This window comes from Nuphar pumila, chromosome 11 (genome assembly GCF_984573655.1).
Source record: "Nuphar pumila chromosome 11, dmNupPumi1.hap1.1, whole genome shotgun sequence".
Lineage (NCBI taxonomy): Eukaryota > Viridiplantae > Streptophyta > Magnoliopsida > Nymphaeales > Nymphaeaceae > Nuphar > Nuphar pumila.
The window spans coordinates 9,796,052-9,812,055 of NC_143259.1; the positions used below are offsets into that span (position 1 = coordinate 9,796,052).

The following is a 16,004-nucleotide window of genomic DNA, read 5'->3' on the forward strand; positions in this document are numbered from 1 at the left end:
CCTGGTACCTTTAAACCAATCAGACAACAATTATTATATTTCAACTTACTTGTGTATTCCCTTTATAAACTCGAGGGGTCCCCTATGGACCCATCACACACCAGGCTCGGCCAATCATGTGTCAGCATCCATCATGCTCTCTGTTTACTTATCAGGGCAGGTTCCCAAGACATCACCCTATCTTGCTAGAATTACAAAACTCGATTATGAACTTATTTTGCATGATTAGTAATTGATGTAATTCAATAATTGCTAAGCATGGATGCAATTATAAAGTTTAATATCAGCGACACCCGCAATGGTTATAACTCTATTATTGCCATGTCATTCGTTAAAATTCTTATGTGCGCCGACTTAGCCAAATATGAGAGGCATGACATGAGATTGTAAACACCTCGAAGTGTCCAAAACTATAAAATGCAGGTACAGACACATCATAATAATAGACAAAGATATAGCACTTTGTAGTATATGCAAGAAATAATATTTCTAAGTATATAAAAATTTGCAGAACACAACCCATGAAGCTTGGATTCATTTATAGGAATTACATTTCAATGTATATTACAAATTTGAATTTCAACACATGTTATTGGTATTCATAAGCAGGAAAGTAAAATTTTTGAAATCTATCAAGACTGTAAGACACGCATACGCTGTTAGTATTCTTATGCCAGAAAATAAAAATTCCAAATACATATCACACTACATGACACACATATGCTACTAGTATTCATAGGCAGAAAACTGCATATCAAAACCTTAGAATACATGTATGTTATGGGTATTCATATGTCCCAAATTTTCTAGGTGACCAACCCATACACACCGGCCGGAAAGTTTCTAAGAAACCATTTTTTTTCTTTTTAACAGAGAACAACAATAGATAACATTTCAATGTTTGATGTCCATTGACAGGGCTGATCAAAACAAGATTTTCAGAACCTCTCATAAAAAGAATTTTGAAGATCCGAATAACACAATCCCTCTTTGAATGTCACTTAACATTGTAGCTAAAATGAACATTTTCAGAAATTAGCAATATCAAAAAATTTTAATCAGCCCTGTCAATGGACATCAAACATTGAAATGTTATCTATTAAATTTTATCAGAAACAAAAACCCACCGAATAGGGGTTTCCACGTATTAATCAAGGCCAAATACACATCTGAATATTTAACTTGTTACAAATCGTTTTCAACACTGGACCAACATATTTGATGGTATTTCAAGTGTTGCTGACAGATGTCTATCAAAATGAAAACTACACTATAGGGGTCTCAACCTATTATTCAACCTACAAACATACATTGAGTTTTGAACCTGCAACATCCCACTACAAAAGACGTGAACTGACAACTCCTACCAACAATATATATATATATATATATATATATATATATATATATATATATATATATATATATATATATATATATATATATATATATATATATATATATATATATATATTTTAAAACTAACGAGAACTATAAAAAAATAAATGCAAATTTTTCTTTGCTATCTTTAAGTTAACATGGCATCATGATATTGAGGGGATTGTGCAACCTCTTTCCAAAACACAAACAGCAATTGACGTTGATTATGAATCTTACATGAACAAAATAATGAAATTGCACACCTCCATATCTAAAACAATAATTCTGAACTAACAGTAAACTCAGAACCCCCCCTTTTTTTTTCTTTGTTTGGGTTTACAGTGAAACATTTCATGCTTGAAACAGGGTACATAAGTAACAAGCACAACGAATCCTACATAACTGGTTTAGCAGACGTTACTTAACAGGAATGAAAAAATGAAAGAATCAATTTTGCTAGTGATGAACCAGACCCCCAACCAAAGATCGATCAAATAGATAAATGTTGTTTCATAACAGAGACCATCGGTTTTTTTTTCAGAGACTTACATTATCCAGGCTAATAAGTCGAATATCCAACCAAAAATTCAGATGATCAGTTAATATCCAGTGATTGAATAACATAATTATTCAAATCATTCAAACCATAACACGCTAGGCTAAATCAGAACAAGTATATAATATAGCAATACTCAAGTTCTACGCTGCAACAAAGAAGACATGCTAAAAATGAATATTGAAATGGATCTGAATCGATATTTAGAAAAGGAAGTCCCAATCCTCATTAGCTACCTGAACAATTTCTTGATGCTCCTATTAGGGTTAATGTGCATACATGAGAGTATGTATTGTTCGCATACAATTAAACAAAGGGAAAGCAAATTTGGAATCATTAATCGATCTATAGCTCAGCCGCAACATACAGAGAAAGAATGTAATGTGCCATTGCAAATCCTTGAACAAAGTACATAACAAGATCATAAGATCCTATATTGAACCGAAAATCCCTAATTTTTTTTATATGAGTGTTACGGCAAAACATTGCATACCTGAAACTGACACATATGCAAAAATCACAATTAACCCTACCTTATTCACAACTTTTCCCCCTATTGCCGAGTTTCCCTGCCATCGTGCGCTCTTCCTCAAGTCATGCGACAGAGAGAGGAGGAAGGTAACGAGTGAGAGAGGCGGAATGAGAGAGTGGGGGATTTAAAGAGGTGAAGGGGCGAGAGTTGGAGGAGAAAGGGGGAAACGGAGGAGATCGTGGGGGAGATGAGGAAGATCGTGGGTGGGAGAGGGGTCGGTTACCCCCCCTTTCTCACCAGCGACTGCTTGAAACCGCACCCCCCCTTCTTTCCTTTTTATTTCAAACGCAAACCCTTTTTAGGGTTTGCGTGTTTTTTTTAATGTGATTTCTTTTTTAACACATACGGGTGTGGGTCTGGGTCGATCGGACTCGTGACCCTCAACCCCCCTTCGTTGGGTCTACTTTTGGGCCTATCCAGATCCATCCGTGGATCTAGATCTTCTAAAAATTTATTTTTTTTCATTTGGGTTGCCCTCATGGTGACTCGTTTAAAGTTTGGGTCCAAACTAAAACCAACCGGATCTATGGATCCGAATCTTTTGATTTGGACCAAATCCTAATGGATGCTATGGGTCCATGACCCAATACATTTATGGATCCACCCAAGGATCTGAAACACTATAAAATTTTTGGTATATTTTTTTAATAAAGTACTATGGATCCCAAGTAATCTTATTTTGGATCCAAGTAGAATTTTAACTGGACTCGAGTATTACCAATATAAAATTAACATTGAAAATTAAGGTTCCGATATCCAAGATCCAAATAGAGTAATATGGATCCAAACATGGCCTAGGATATTACGGATCCCAATAAAGTGTTATAGGTCCGATATAAAAATTTTCTTATTAAGAATCTGATTTAAACTTCGTGGATCCACTCCATTTGTCCTGGATCCAATATCAAATTTGATCATGATATTCATGTATCCAATACTAGAGATCTGATCCATTTGACCGCAATCTATTATTAAATATCAAATTTAGTGATATGATTTCTAAGATCCAAATGGAATATTGAAGTTCTGAACAGGGTATTAGGGATCCAACACTGAAGATCCAAATAGGATATCTTATATCCAATTACGAATAAATAATTAAAGCAATAAAATATCCTTGTAACAACTTAAGGACATAAATTTTAAGTTTATTTATCTGATAAAAATTCATGGGTATTACAATAAATCCTAAGGGCCTGGACAGTGGTGGCTCTCACATTGATGGCCATCAGGTAGCCATTTTTACCTGTCACCCCTCGATGATTTAAAGGGTTTTAGTATTTTAAAGTATTTCAAGTCACAATAGCACCTTTGTAACTAGTATGAGACTCAAATATGTTCTCATACATGTATTTCCAAGTTTTTCACAAACTCAAATATGTATTTCGTCTAAAATGCAATAATTCAATACATGCAACTAGTGCTAAAGAATCACATATACATTAAATCATTTATAGCATTAGGGTTAAATCACATGCATTCATTCTATAATCACAAGAAAAGTGTATTTCAAATATGCAATTGCAAACTCACTAGAATACAATTGTGATCTCAAGCAAACATGATTTCATGGAGTCTAATCCATAAAGATGTCAACATATAATGTATTATTAACTAAAAATACTTATAATTTCTTTTATCTCGAATGCAAACTCTACATTCTAGTTTGCAGTTGAGTGAGTCTCATGTAGCTCTAATAGTATAATTTATTCATCACACAAGTATGTTCATATTAATGGACATACATTCTTTATACTTTATCAAAATTAACAAAATATCCCTTTCAAGTTGGTCTGTTAGACCTCAATTTTTATGCTCCTAATTTGATCAAAAGCATAAAACAAACATATTCCTCTTCGCAACACAAATACAATATGTCAAACCTTACTCAATTCTAAGTTTGGGGTGTGAAGTTACACTCATTTACTAATTTGATATTGGGTCACACATACAAGAGTAATTTGGTCATTTGAACTCATTGTGATCTGATTTGACTCTACCCATGTCAAACTGGGCTTGGTATAAGTTTAGAACACTAGGTTTATTGAATCTAGTCTGGACCCAACCGAGTTTGAATTGAAACCCATATGGACTCTTTAAATTTCATATCTGATATGCTTACTAAGTGATATGAATCCATATCTAGTTTGGTGTAATTGGACTGGACCCAAGCTGTTCCAACTAGGAACAAACTAGGTTGGTTCAGTTCTATTCTAGTCAGGAACAACCCAGTCAGAAACATATTAGACTAGATTCAGTTCAGTTTCAGTCAAGATCCAAAATTGATCCAGTCTAGAACAAACTGAAATGGATCAAGTTCAGTTTCAGTCTAGATCCAAAATTGATCCAAGTAATCATGGACTGGATCCAAAACTGATCCATCTAGTTACAGAATGGATTTAAACCTAGTTCTAATTTGGATCCAGGACTCATCCATCTAGTTACTGATTAGATCCAGGATCAGTTTTGATCTGGATCTAAATCTGGTCTGTTTGGTTACAGACTGAATCTAGACCCAATTATGATATGGATCTAGGATTGATCTGTCTAGTTATAGACTAGATCCAGACCCAGTTCAGTCTGGGTCTGGTCCAACCTGGATCAGTCCAGATCAACTGGATCGAAATGAACCCAAACCCAGTTTGGTTCAGTTCAATCCAGACCCAAAACAAAGAAACTGAGACAATGTTCAACCCATCTTGATTTCCTTTTTTTTATTATACATTAACCAGACTCGGTTTGGCTAGACTTGGACCAAGTCAGTCTCAGTCAGACCTAACCTAGTCTGGGTTTAGACCCAGCCCGTGAACCCAGACTTGTTTGGTCAGACCTGTAACACCCCAAAAATTTTAACTTGAAAATGTAGAATTTTAACCACATTTTTTTTTAAATAGCACAGTGAAAATAATTTGGGTTTAAAAAAGGTAGACAATCCTGGTGGATTATAGAAATGAGTTACGTATTTGAAATAAAGATCCATCTCACAAACCAAAGGAAATAATTTGCATTCCATGAGTCTCATATAGTTTAAAATATTACACATCCCCAAATGTTAATAAAACATCTCATTTAAAAATAAGACATCCAAAAAGCTTGTTCCAAGATCGGCAACTTAGTTAGGGAAGGATGGATCAGGGCCTCACTGCACATTGCTCTCTCGCACTGCATCATCATTTATCACCTGCACTCCATGAAACGGAGTCAAAACTCTTGCTAGACGTTAAGCAAATTTATGTAACATGCATCATGATAAGTAATCAAACATCTATCATAACATGCTTCAGAGCAGTCATATGCTTGCTGATAAATCATCATGTAGCTTTAATATCATATCATGAAATCTCACGTAAACAATATGACTAACATGATCATGATTTGGAATCTCATTTATGCAATAACATGATCATAACTTAGAATATCAAATATGCAATAACATGATCATAACTTGAGGATCTCAAATATGCAATGACATGATCATAACTTGGAATCTCAAATATGCAATGAATCATAACTAACTATATTAGTCAGTTAGCAGTGTTAGTGTTTTTAGTTTTGATATAATTAGCTTCTCTGGGTATGCAGAGGCAATTGTCATCATGCCAACTATATTATACTACAATGTTCATTATGCAAATTATATATTTGTCGTAGCATATTAGTGACTCGATAAACCAACCCAAGCCTGCAGTCCATAACCGAGAGATTTTTGGCATAAGGGCAAACTGAATTGCAATCTCTTACTACTGCAATAGCTGAGGTATACCACTTTTGGGCAACCTCAACCTCCCTAACTTCGAGTGACCAGAGGTCCAAGGATGCCTTTGCTCTTTAATTCAAGTCGGTATGACATTTAGATCAAACCCTCTAAGGTGGACCATGGTGTGAATGGGTTACATGGGCGGTTTCATCTTTATTAAGGGTACTTAATATTTCATGGTGTCGCTTCACAAGACAATTAGGCTCAATAGCCTTTATACTCTCCTCAAGATAGTATACATGTCATTACATAGTTTTGCCCAACCCAATTCACGTGCTCTGGCTTCTTTAGCCCAAGTGAGCACCTCACTGGTGAAGACGACAACAAGGATCTTAAGTGTGTTCATGTTTACATAATAAGTGAGATTTCTTCTCATGATATGGGGTCATAACCCACCCAGGCTCTCATTAGAGCACTAATGCATTTCATAGTTAGTTCATAACCACACATAAGTTCAAATGATGTTTATACATGCCTCAATGCATCATGTCATAGCATAATTAAGCATAATAATCAAATGCAATTATATATATTTCTACAACATGCCATGTATATCTTTTTGTGAATGCATCATAGACAATTTGAGAGGCAATAATTTATATGAAAAACATGAACAACATGATAACATGCATCTATTTATCATATGCTACTTATGCAAGTCAAGTATATCCTCATGTCATATGCATCTTTCATTTTTCGCATAACCTTAATGTTCCGTAGGCAAATTCACATTTAGCATAGTACAAACAAGAGTTATCATAAGGCATTGGGCCCGTGCATAGACATTATGACACAATGTGTTTATGTCAAGCTTAAGCATAAGTATTTCATCTTCTATGTCGAAGTGTATTTATCACAATCATGAGCATAGATAAACATGATTTTCATGAGTATTGTCATATGGCAAATTTCATGAGCATAGGCAAGTGCAATGTCACCTTGCCTTTATCATGAGCATATGAAAAAATATATGCAATGAATCTATCATATGCATTGAACCATACATCCCTTTCATATTGCATTTTTCTCAAGTTTGAGTATAGACGAGTGTAAGATTTCTATGTGCAAAATCATCTTGCACTCGTTGGAATAATATATATACACGTATTGATTTTGTACAACGTATCATCGTTTTGATCATCCTCATACGTATAGTCAATAACAAATTCATTCTTTGTGTTGCATTGATTTTTAAACACTTAATTTCAAAAGTGTATGATCATCTAATGATGTTGTTTTTATGTATGAAAAGACTTAAGCTTTCGCATAGACTTTTCAAGTACGCCTATAAGAAAAGTTTGTAAGATAGTTTTTTTGGATTTTCATAGTATATTCAGGTCAAAACAACTTATATCTATTGCCAAAACCGATTCTTGATTTGCAAATTATTTGTTTTTCTTTTCTTCTTCATTTTTTTCTTTTCTTTGTTTTGATTTCTCAAACGACGAATCTACTGACTGTTGGTCTGTTCAACCAGCATTGGGTTGGTCTAGATAAGACAACATAGTTTGGTTTGAATCTTGGTTGGACCGAACCATTCAGTCCATCCGGTTCGAACTGGCTCGATGCAGACTGCCTGAACTGGTCTACTCGGTTCTGGGTGGGTCTGCATCGACTCGAATGGATCTAGGTCTGAACCAATTGCTGGTTCAGACCTGCATGGTCTAGGCATGGTTCAGACCTGGTCTGGACAACAACTGGGGTCTGGACCGAGTCTGTCCAGCTATTGTTTCAAGCATATGATATATATATTTGAGTGTTTTCAAAAATATGAATGTCAATGTGTTTGAAATACATTTGTTGTTTTAATTTCAAAAGTAAAATCTCAAGCAATGTGGGAAGCATTTTGATGAATATGTATTTTACTTTTTGAAATAATTCATTATCAATTGAGACAACTTACTTTCACCAAAGAGCTTAAAAATTCGAGTAGTCATGAATAACTATCTTTCACTCTTTTCTTCATGAGTTAAATTTAGACTTTTTATCAATATAAACAAAAATTGTTTTTCAATTCGTGAATTTCATCACATTCACACGAATTTCCAAAATCACCTTATAATTGAGAAACATCATGTAGTAAATATGATAATTTCTTAAATATGATTCAGTTAGAGAGAGAAATAAAATTTGTGGGATGCTTATAAACTTCAAGAATGATAACCTCATAAAATGTAAATCACTATTCATGATACCATTAGAGTTGGTGTACATCCATTTCAACCATATATCTTTCCAAAAATCGTGTGTGGTGCAAGAAATGTATACATAAGAAAATAATCATGGTTTATACCACGAGAATCCCTCCACCATACCCACATGTATTATGAAAACACATGTTTATATGGTTGAGGAGAGAGAAAGAGAATAAGAGAGAGAAGAGTTTGAATAAATATCAAAGTGCATAAAACATAAATCCACTTACCTTATCTTGTTGTTCCTTTAAGTTTGAATTACTTCACTTTTGGATCTTCAACTCACAAATGGTATAGGATAGAGCTCCTCAATGGCCACCCTACACTATATTAAAGTAGAGAAGATGAGCAAAAGCACCAAAATCATAGGAGAGAGAGAGAGAGAGGAAAAAAAAGATATAGAGGAGAGAGAGAGCTCTTGGATGCCTCTTCTCTTCCTTTTGGAATGGTATTTATAGGCAAGAGGTAATGATTACTTGATATGTGTGGCTTAAATCATTTGTAAGAGAATGAAGGGCTGAGATTAATTCAACCCAATTCTCAAAAAGAAATCTCTCATATATGACCCTTGACTTCTATAGACATGCGAAGACTTTCATTAAAATGGAAACCTTCACAAATGCTAGGGATTCTAGCTTTGAATTTTCTTATGATTTGTTGGGATTCCTCTGGGATCTTGGTGACATTCTAGTGACTATAAATCCCAATACAATGATTAGACCAATACTGCGCCCCCCAGTAAGATTTTAGTTTGTTCAATTTCAACTAACTTTTATTTAGTTACCTTTTTGTCATATTTTAATATTTGTTAGTTTCACTATTTGTCGATATTTTTTTTAGGAACCTCATTTTATAAAAATTTCATATTAGTCTTTATTTAGAAATTTCATTTCAATTAACTTTACCTGTCTAGTTACCTTTTTGTTATATTTTAATATTTGTTAGTTTCACTATTTGTTGATATTTCTTTTAGGAATCTCAATTTATGAAAAAATCATATTAGTCTTTATTTATTTTGAAATTCCAATTCGTCACTTTTTTTTTACTTTAGACCTTTTAGTTGGATCCGGTCCAAATCCAAATTAGGTCCAAACTTTACATTAACACTTTAATATATTTTTCTTTAATTCTAAATCATAACTTAGGAAACAATTCAAAAGTTATTAACCACTTAGGGTTAATTAAGCATAGTTTTAAATTAGTTATGATTATTTAATAATTAAACACTAATTTAATCATTCTAGTAAATAAATACTAAAATTCAAAATTCTAAAAAATATAAACAATATTAATTAGCTAAGTTAAATACTAAATCAATATTTTCACAACTTAGATTTTTTCACATAAAAATTTCTCTTTATTTTGATTAAAATTGAAAAAAAATGGGTCTTACAAGACCGACTCGGTAGGCTGTCGATCGAGACACCATTTTTTTTCTGGGCTGGTTTGGTCTAGGTCTCACACTGACCGGCCAAACAGATTTTAACATACTCAACTTGGTCTAGTTTACCCGAGTCGTTCTTCCGACATTGCTTGCCAACCAAGCAGAGGTGGCCGGCAACCTTCGATTGACGGCTTCCTCCCACACTCTCTCTTTAACTTCTCTCTCTGCAACGATACTGGTAGCCAGTGGTTTCGGCTTCCACTTTTCAAATACGCTGACAGCCATGGATGCTGACCTCCTAAAAAAACAAAAAGATAAAAGAAAACAGGGGGAGGGCATGTCTTTCTTTCTCTCACGTTCTCAATTCTCTCAAACTCACTTTTTTTCTATCTCTCTCTCTCATCAAGTAGGGCAGGGAAGCACACGTGCCCTCACGGTTGGTGGGGATAACTCCCCACCTATCCCCCACCGCCCGGAATTATGGGGAGGGCGAGGCTTATCCTCTCCCCTCCTGCCAGAGAGTAGGGATGGCAGTGGACCGGGGGAAAGTGGGGCCCCGCCCCGCCTTGCCCCGTTTGGACCGGGGATGAAGGGTATGAAACGGGGATGGAGGCGGGGGTGGAGGATAAAATCCATCCCCGCCGCAGAGGCGGGGTGGGGGTGGACGTGCACTTTTCTCCGCCCCGCCCCGTCCCCACCACGATCCCCGCCTAATCCCCGCCCCAGCCCCGCCTCGACCACTTTTCCCAGCAATATCCCCGCCCCGCCTCATCCCCGTTTGGACCAGGGATGAAGGGTATGAAACGGGGATGGAGGCGGGGGTGGAGGATAAAATACATCCCCGCCGCAGAGGCGGGGCGGGGGTGGAGGATAAAATTTTGAGGCGGGGCGGGGGTGGAAACCTTGTCCCCCGCCCCGCCCCACTGCCATCCCTACCAGAGAGGGAGGGAGGCGGTTCCTCATTTAGAGGAACCGTCTTCCCTCTTTCTTTTTAAAATTCTGGTTTTTTTTTTAACACTTATCTCTCCAGCTTGGCCGAGCCTGGCTGGGGTTCGCCGGGCTGGATTTTACAATATATATTTCTCTGGTATCAGAAGTTGTTAGCCGCCACAGGAAAACTAGTTCCCAGATTGTCTGCCTTATATATGACTTTGGTTGTACAAATGTGCAGCTTGTTTTTGTACGGGTCTGCCAAACCCCAACTTGCCTATCAGGGAAAAATTTTTTGTAGAGATCTCTTGGTGCTTTGAAGGCCTGATTGTGCACCATTTAATTGATCTAGTTTACATGGAAGGCCACAATCAGTATACACAAATTACAAATTGTTGATATTATATATGTATTTTATGTGCAGGGTTTCATGATGACATATGAAAATGTATTGTTAAATTTTTTTACCAACAAATAGTGTCGTTTGATATGTAAATTGTGCTTCTTATCCAGTGGCATCTAGATATTGCCACCAAAAATATACAGTGCAATGATCAAATGCCACTACTGATCTTTAGTGGCATTAGTCAAATGCCACTAAAATTTGCGCATGTAGCAGCAATTATGATTGCACGTATATCCCTATAGCGACATGACCTGTAGCGGCGAATGGGGAATCGCCACTCAACAATATTTCTGGGTCCTTTGGTGTCCCCTTTCTTGTAGTGACAATTGGGAGGTGAAGTGAGGAATTAATCTTTCAAGCCCATCGTATCATCCTGTAATTACAAACAACACGGTTGCTCTCTTGTTTTGTATCCTTTTATATGATTACAAACAGGAATATATTTATTGCAGAGGCAATGAGAACTAATATGCATACAACACAATCCCGACTGTGTGCTGATATTTAACATGTACATGCTTATGGTGCATGTGAGGAAAAAACAGGGGTGATTATCACCATCACTTGTGGTAGTTTAGTTTGTTCAATGTGATCATGCTGAAGGGTTCAGAGAGGTAAGCCTGGGTATGACCCGCGAGCTCCTGCGAGACATGGTGCATTGTGGGCCGAGCATCTGGGTTGGTGCGTGTGCACGCCAATGCCATTGAAACTGTAAAGACCACCTCCTCTGCAAGCTCGCCAGTAGGAGGAGGCAACCGCTGGTCCAGTACATCCTTTAGCAGCAGCTCTTGCCCTCCAGCCGGAGGAGTTTGCGCCGCCGCCAAAGATAAGATGGAGATGATGTCGCCAGGATGCTTCCCCATCATCACCTCTAATGCAACTACCCCAAAGCTGTAGACATCAGTCTTTTCTGTCACCTTCATCGTGTATGCTAGCTCTGCAGTAACACAAAACAGAAAAAATTTCATTTTAAAGTCAGCAGATCAGAGCATTTTGGGTTGCTGTCAATCCGAGCCCAGACCTGGCTGGATAAAATCCATATTTAGCAAGCATGAAACTGAAAAAATTAAATAAAGAATGAATATACGATTAAATTTATTTTGCATTCAAATTGACAGATTGAAAAAATGATAACAAGAAATGAGTTACAAAAATTGGCAAATGATAGATGCAAAACAATTATGAGATTATGGTAATACCCACTCAAGCTTTTAACATCACTTATCCCCCAATAAGGACTTGGAGAAAACTTACCAGGAGCCATGTATCCATACGACCCGGCAGCGGTGGTCCAACTGGTTTCATCCGGTCTGAGCAACTTCGCTGTGCCAAAGTCCGAGACCCGTGCTTCAAGGTCCGAATCCAACAAGACATTGTTTATGGATATGTCCCTGTGCACAATGGGAGGCAAGCAATCGTTGTGAAGGTAGGAGAGTGCATGAGCCACGCCCCTGATTACTCGGATCCTTGCAGCCCACCCCAGATCCTCCCACTCCCCTTCGCTCCCGTACAGGACCTTCCCCAAGCTGCCCCGCTCCAAATACTCATACACCAAGTACATGCTCTTCTCCTTGCAGCAGAAGCCATACAACCTCACTATGTTCCGGTGCCGGGCCTCCGTCAAGGCCCGGATCTCATTCTCGAAGCTCTTCCTGTCCGCCGGATATCCTTCTTCCGACGAATGCATTCTCTTGACTGCGAGCACCTGGCCGGAGGCCAGCACGGCGCGGTACACACACCCGAACCCGCCTTTGCCAACGCAGTATTTGTCGTCGAAATTCTGTGTAGCCTCGGCAATCTCATTGAAGCTGAGCTTTCCTTCGACGTTCCAGATCGACAACTGGAAATCGTCGTTCCGGGGACCTACGATGAAGTATTCTGCTTTTCGGAAAATTATGAATATGCAGATGAGCATGAGTATAAGAACCAGTATGGCCGGAAGCACTGTGGCTAAAACCAGGATTTTCCGATGAGATTTCCCATTTCCATTGCTGTTTGAGCTGGGGCATGCAGTCAGACCGTTCGCCTTCCCGCATAGACCTGGGTTTCCGATGAATGCCGATGCTGAGGAGTTTAGTATCGCCTTGTTATCCGGGAGCGGGCCGGAGAGTTGGTTGTAGGAGAAGTCGACGGTTTGGAGACTGACCAAGCTGCTGAAACTCGACGGGATCTGGCCGGAGAGTTGATTTCGCGAAAGGTTCAGGCTCATTAGCGACTTCAACTTCGCCAATTGCGTGGGGATCTCGCCGGAGAGGTTATTAGAGCTGAGATCGAGCAGCTCTTGCAATGAAACCAAGTTCCCGATCCCAAACGGGATCGTCCCGTTCAGATGATTGTGGTTGAGGTTCAGAAACTGTAGTTTTGAACACTTGCCAATGTCCGGGGGAATCGGCCCGCTCAGAATGTTGGAAGAAAGATCTAGCCTTTCCAGATCCGATAATCGGCCTATCTCCTGTGGGATGACGCCGGAGAATCGGTTGTTGTTCAGATTCAGCTTGTAGAGGAGGCTTAAGTTGAACAATTCTTCCGGGATTTTTCCCGAAAGGGAATTGGAAGCGAGGCTGAGGTCACGCAACTGCGATAAGTGGCCAATTTCCGGCGGTATGCTGCCGGAGATCTTGTTGTCCGAGAGATGGAGGAAGGAGAGCTTGCCGCATTGTCCCCAGGTGGGCGAGACCTCTCCGAAGAGTTGGTTCTGGCTCGCGTCCATGTATTCCAGATCGGGGTACACTCCGAACGATTCGGAGATATTTCCGGTGAGGCGATTCCTCTCCAGCCGGACCCTCCGTAGTCCGGAGCAGTTTTTCAGAGTTTCCGGCAAAGGCCCGGAGAAATCGTTGGAATTCGCAGTGAAATAATCCAGTTTTCCACCGGTGCAAATTCCCGGAGGCAGAGCGCCGGAGAAGCTATTGTTGGCGAAACTCACGTTAACCAGCCCTCCATGAGATCCAAAATCCGGCGGTATTTCGCCGGTGAAGTAGTTGGTGAACGTGGAGAACAACTGGAGTTTCTGCAGATTGGTGATGGAGGTGGGAAGGGGGCCCTGCAGAATGTTGGTATTTATATCCAATTGTTGCAGAGAACTCAGGTTTCCGATTTCCTGCGGGAGAGTTCCAGTGAGCTGGTTGCTGAACAGGCTGAGAATAACGAGCTTCCTCAGGTTTCCGATGGTGGGCGGGATGGTGCCGGCTAGACGGTTTTGTGAGAGGTCAAGCTGCTGCAGACTGGTTAAGTTCCCAACCGTCGAAGGGATCGAGCCCGTAATCCGATTGTCGTACAAGAAGAGGATCGAAAGATCCTTCAGCAATCCGATCTCTGGCGGGATGCTCCCCGTTAGGTTATTGCTCTGCAACTGTAGAGAAATGAGTTGAGCCCAATTGGTGAGGAAGACGGGATCTATCTCCCCTGCTAAGGAATTACCAGACATGCCCAACTCCCTAATCTGAGTCCAGTAAGAGAGGGACCGAGGGATGGTGCCGGTGAGCTTGTTGTTGGACAGATCTATGAAAGTAAGATTCCGGCACCGGCCGAGCTCAGCGGGGATGGTCGAATTCAGGCCGGAGAGATGCAGGTCGAGCCTCTCAAGCGATTGAAGCTGGCCAATCGATGCGGGGATGCCGCCGACGAAGCTGTTGTTATAGAGCTCGAGGATGCGGAGGTTCCAGAGCGAGGTGATCCACGCCGGAATCTTGCCGGAGAGATTGTTGTTGCCGAATTGAAAGGCTTCGAGCTTGGTTAATTTCGATAACTGGTCCGGAATTGGGCCTTTGAAGCCATTAGTAGAGAGATTGAGGAAACGGAGATTGGGGAACTTGGTGGCGATTTCGACCGGAATCCGGCCGGTCAGTATGTTCTGCGACAGGTCGAGGTACACCAAATTGGGGCAACGGAATACGAAGGGAGGGATGTCGCCGGCGAGGCTGTTGAGGTACAGACCAAGGTAGGTCGCAGAGGGCAAGCCGGAAGCCTTAGATGGGTCCGGCGCGGAGAGGAAGTTCGAGCCCACGTCGAACACTTTAACCTTGGTCAGGTTAGTGAGCTGGTAGGGGATGGCGCCGGTGAGGGTGTTGTTGTAGAGCCTAAGAACGGTGAGGTCGGCGAGATTTCCGATCTCTGGCGGGACCGAGTCGTTGAGGTTGTTGCTGCCCAGGTCGAGCTGGGTGAGCTTGGTGAGTGTGCCGACTTCCGGTGGGATATTGCCGGAGAGGACGTTGAGGTTGAGGTTGAGGAGGGAGAGGTTGGGGAAGGCAGAGAAGTTGAGGGAGGTGAGGGTGCCCACCAGGGAGAAGCCGGCGAGGTTGATGTGGGTGACGGAGCCGGAGCTGGTGCAACGGATGCCTGTCCAACTGCAGGGGCTGGTCTTGCCGGAGGTGGCGTTGGTGGTCCAGGAGGAGAGGGAGTCTGTTTTCTGAAGAGAGGCTTTCCATTTCAGAAGGGCCTCTGCTTCCGTATCACCCAAGGTTGGTACAGAGAATATGGGAAAGAAGAGGAGGAGGAAGAAGAAAGGGAGGGTAGAGAATGGTGGTGATGGTGATTTCATGATGGTTTGGTGGTGCTTTGCAGGCTGATCTGAGCCTGCCTATGAGTTATAAAAGGGTGGTGTATGAATTGTGAAAGAGCTTGGCCGCTGGTCAAGGGTGTCTGAAAACGAGTGGGGAAAATGATTAAGAATTGTTTTGGTGATGAGGCGTAGGGATGGGAAAGGGCGGGAAGAGCAGAAGGTGGGAAATTGACTTTGTGGGATTGGACTCTATCTATTTCTTAAGATTTTGTTTTAGTTGATAAGGCTGTCATGTGAAAAAAAACTGGTGAGGGCTTTATTGAATGTATTGGGAAGACAAGATCTGCGTTGAGAAGGTTGACC

The 16,004-nt window shown here is 40.1% G+C and overlaps 1 protein-coding gene across 1 annotated transcript; it reads right to left on the reverse strand.

Moving 5' to 3' along the window:
* Window positions 1–11,524: 11,524 nt before the first annotated feature.
* Window positions 11,525–15,686, reverse strand: LOC149821892 (uncharacterized). The gene is made up of 2 exons (XM_089980997.1): window positions 12,395–15,686; window positions 11,525–12,077 (listed from the first exon to the last, which is right to left on the reverse strand). Exons 1-2 carry the CDS (start codon window positions 15,678–15,680, stop codon window positions 11,701–11,703), a joined length of 3,663 nt encoding a protein of 1,220 aa, XP_089837123.1. The 5' UTR covers window positions 15,681–15,686; the 3' UTR covers window positions 11,525–11,700.
* Between the last annotated feature and the right edge of the window lie 318 nt (window positions 15,687–16,004).

Bases quoted from the DNA above. Each gene is read 5' to 3' on its own strand.
- LOC149821892 (XM_089980997.1), bottom strand. From the start codon at position 15,680: ATGAAATCACCATCACCACCATTCTCTACCCTCCCTTTCTTCTTCCTC. The intron at 12,078-12,394 runs GTAAGTTTTCTC...GTGTTACTGCAG, and splicing joins GTATGGATACATGGCTCCTG to AGCTAGCATACACGATGAAG.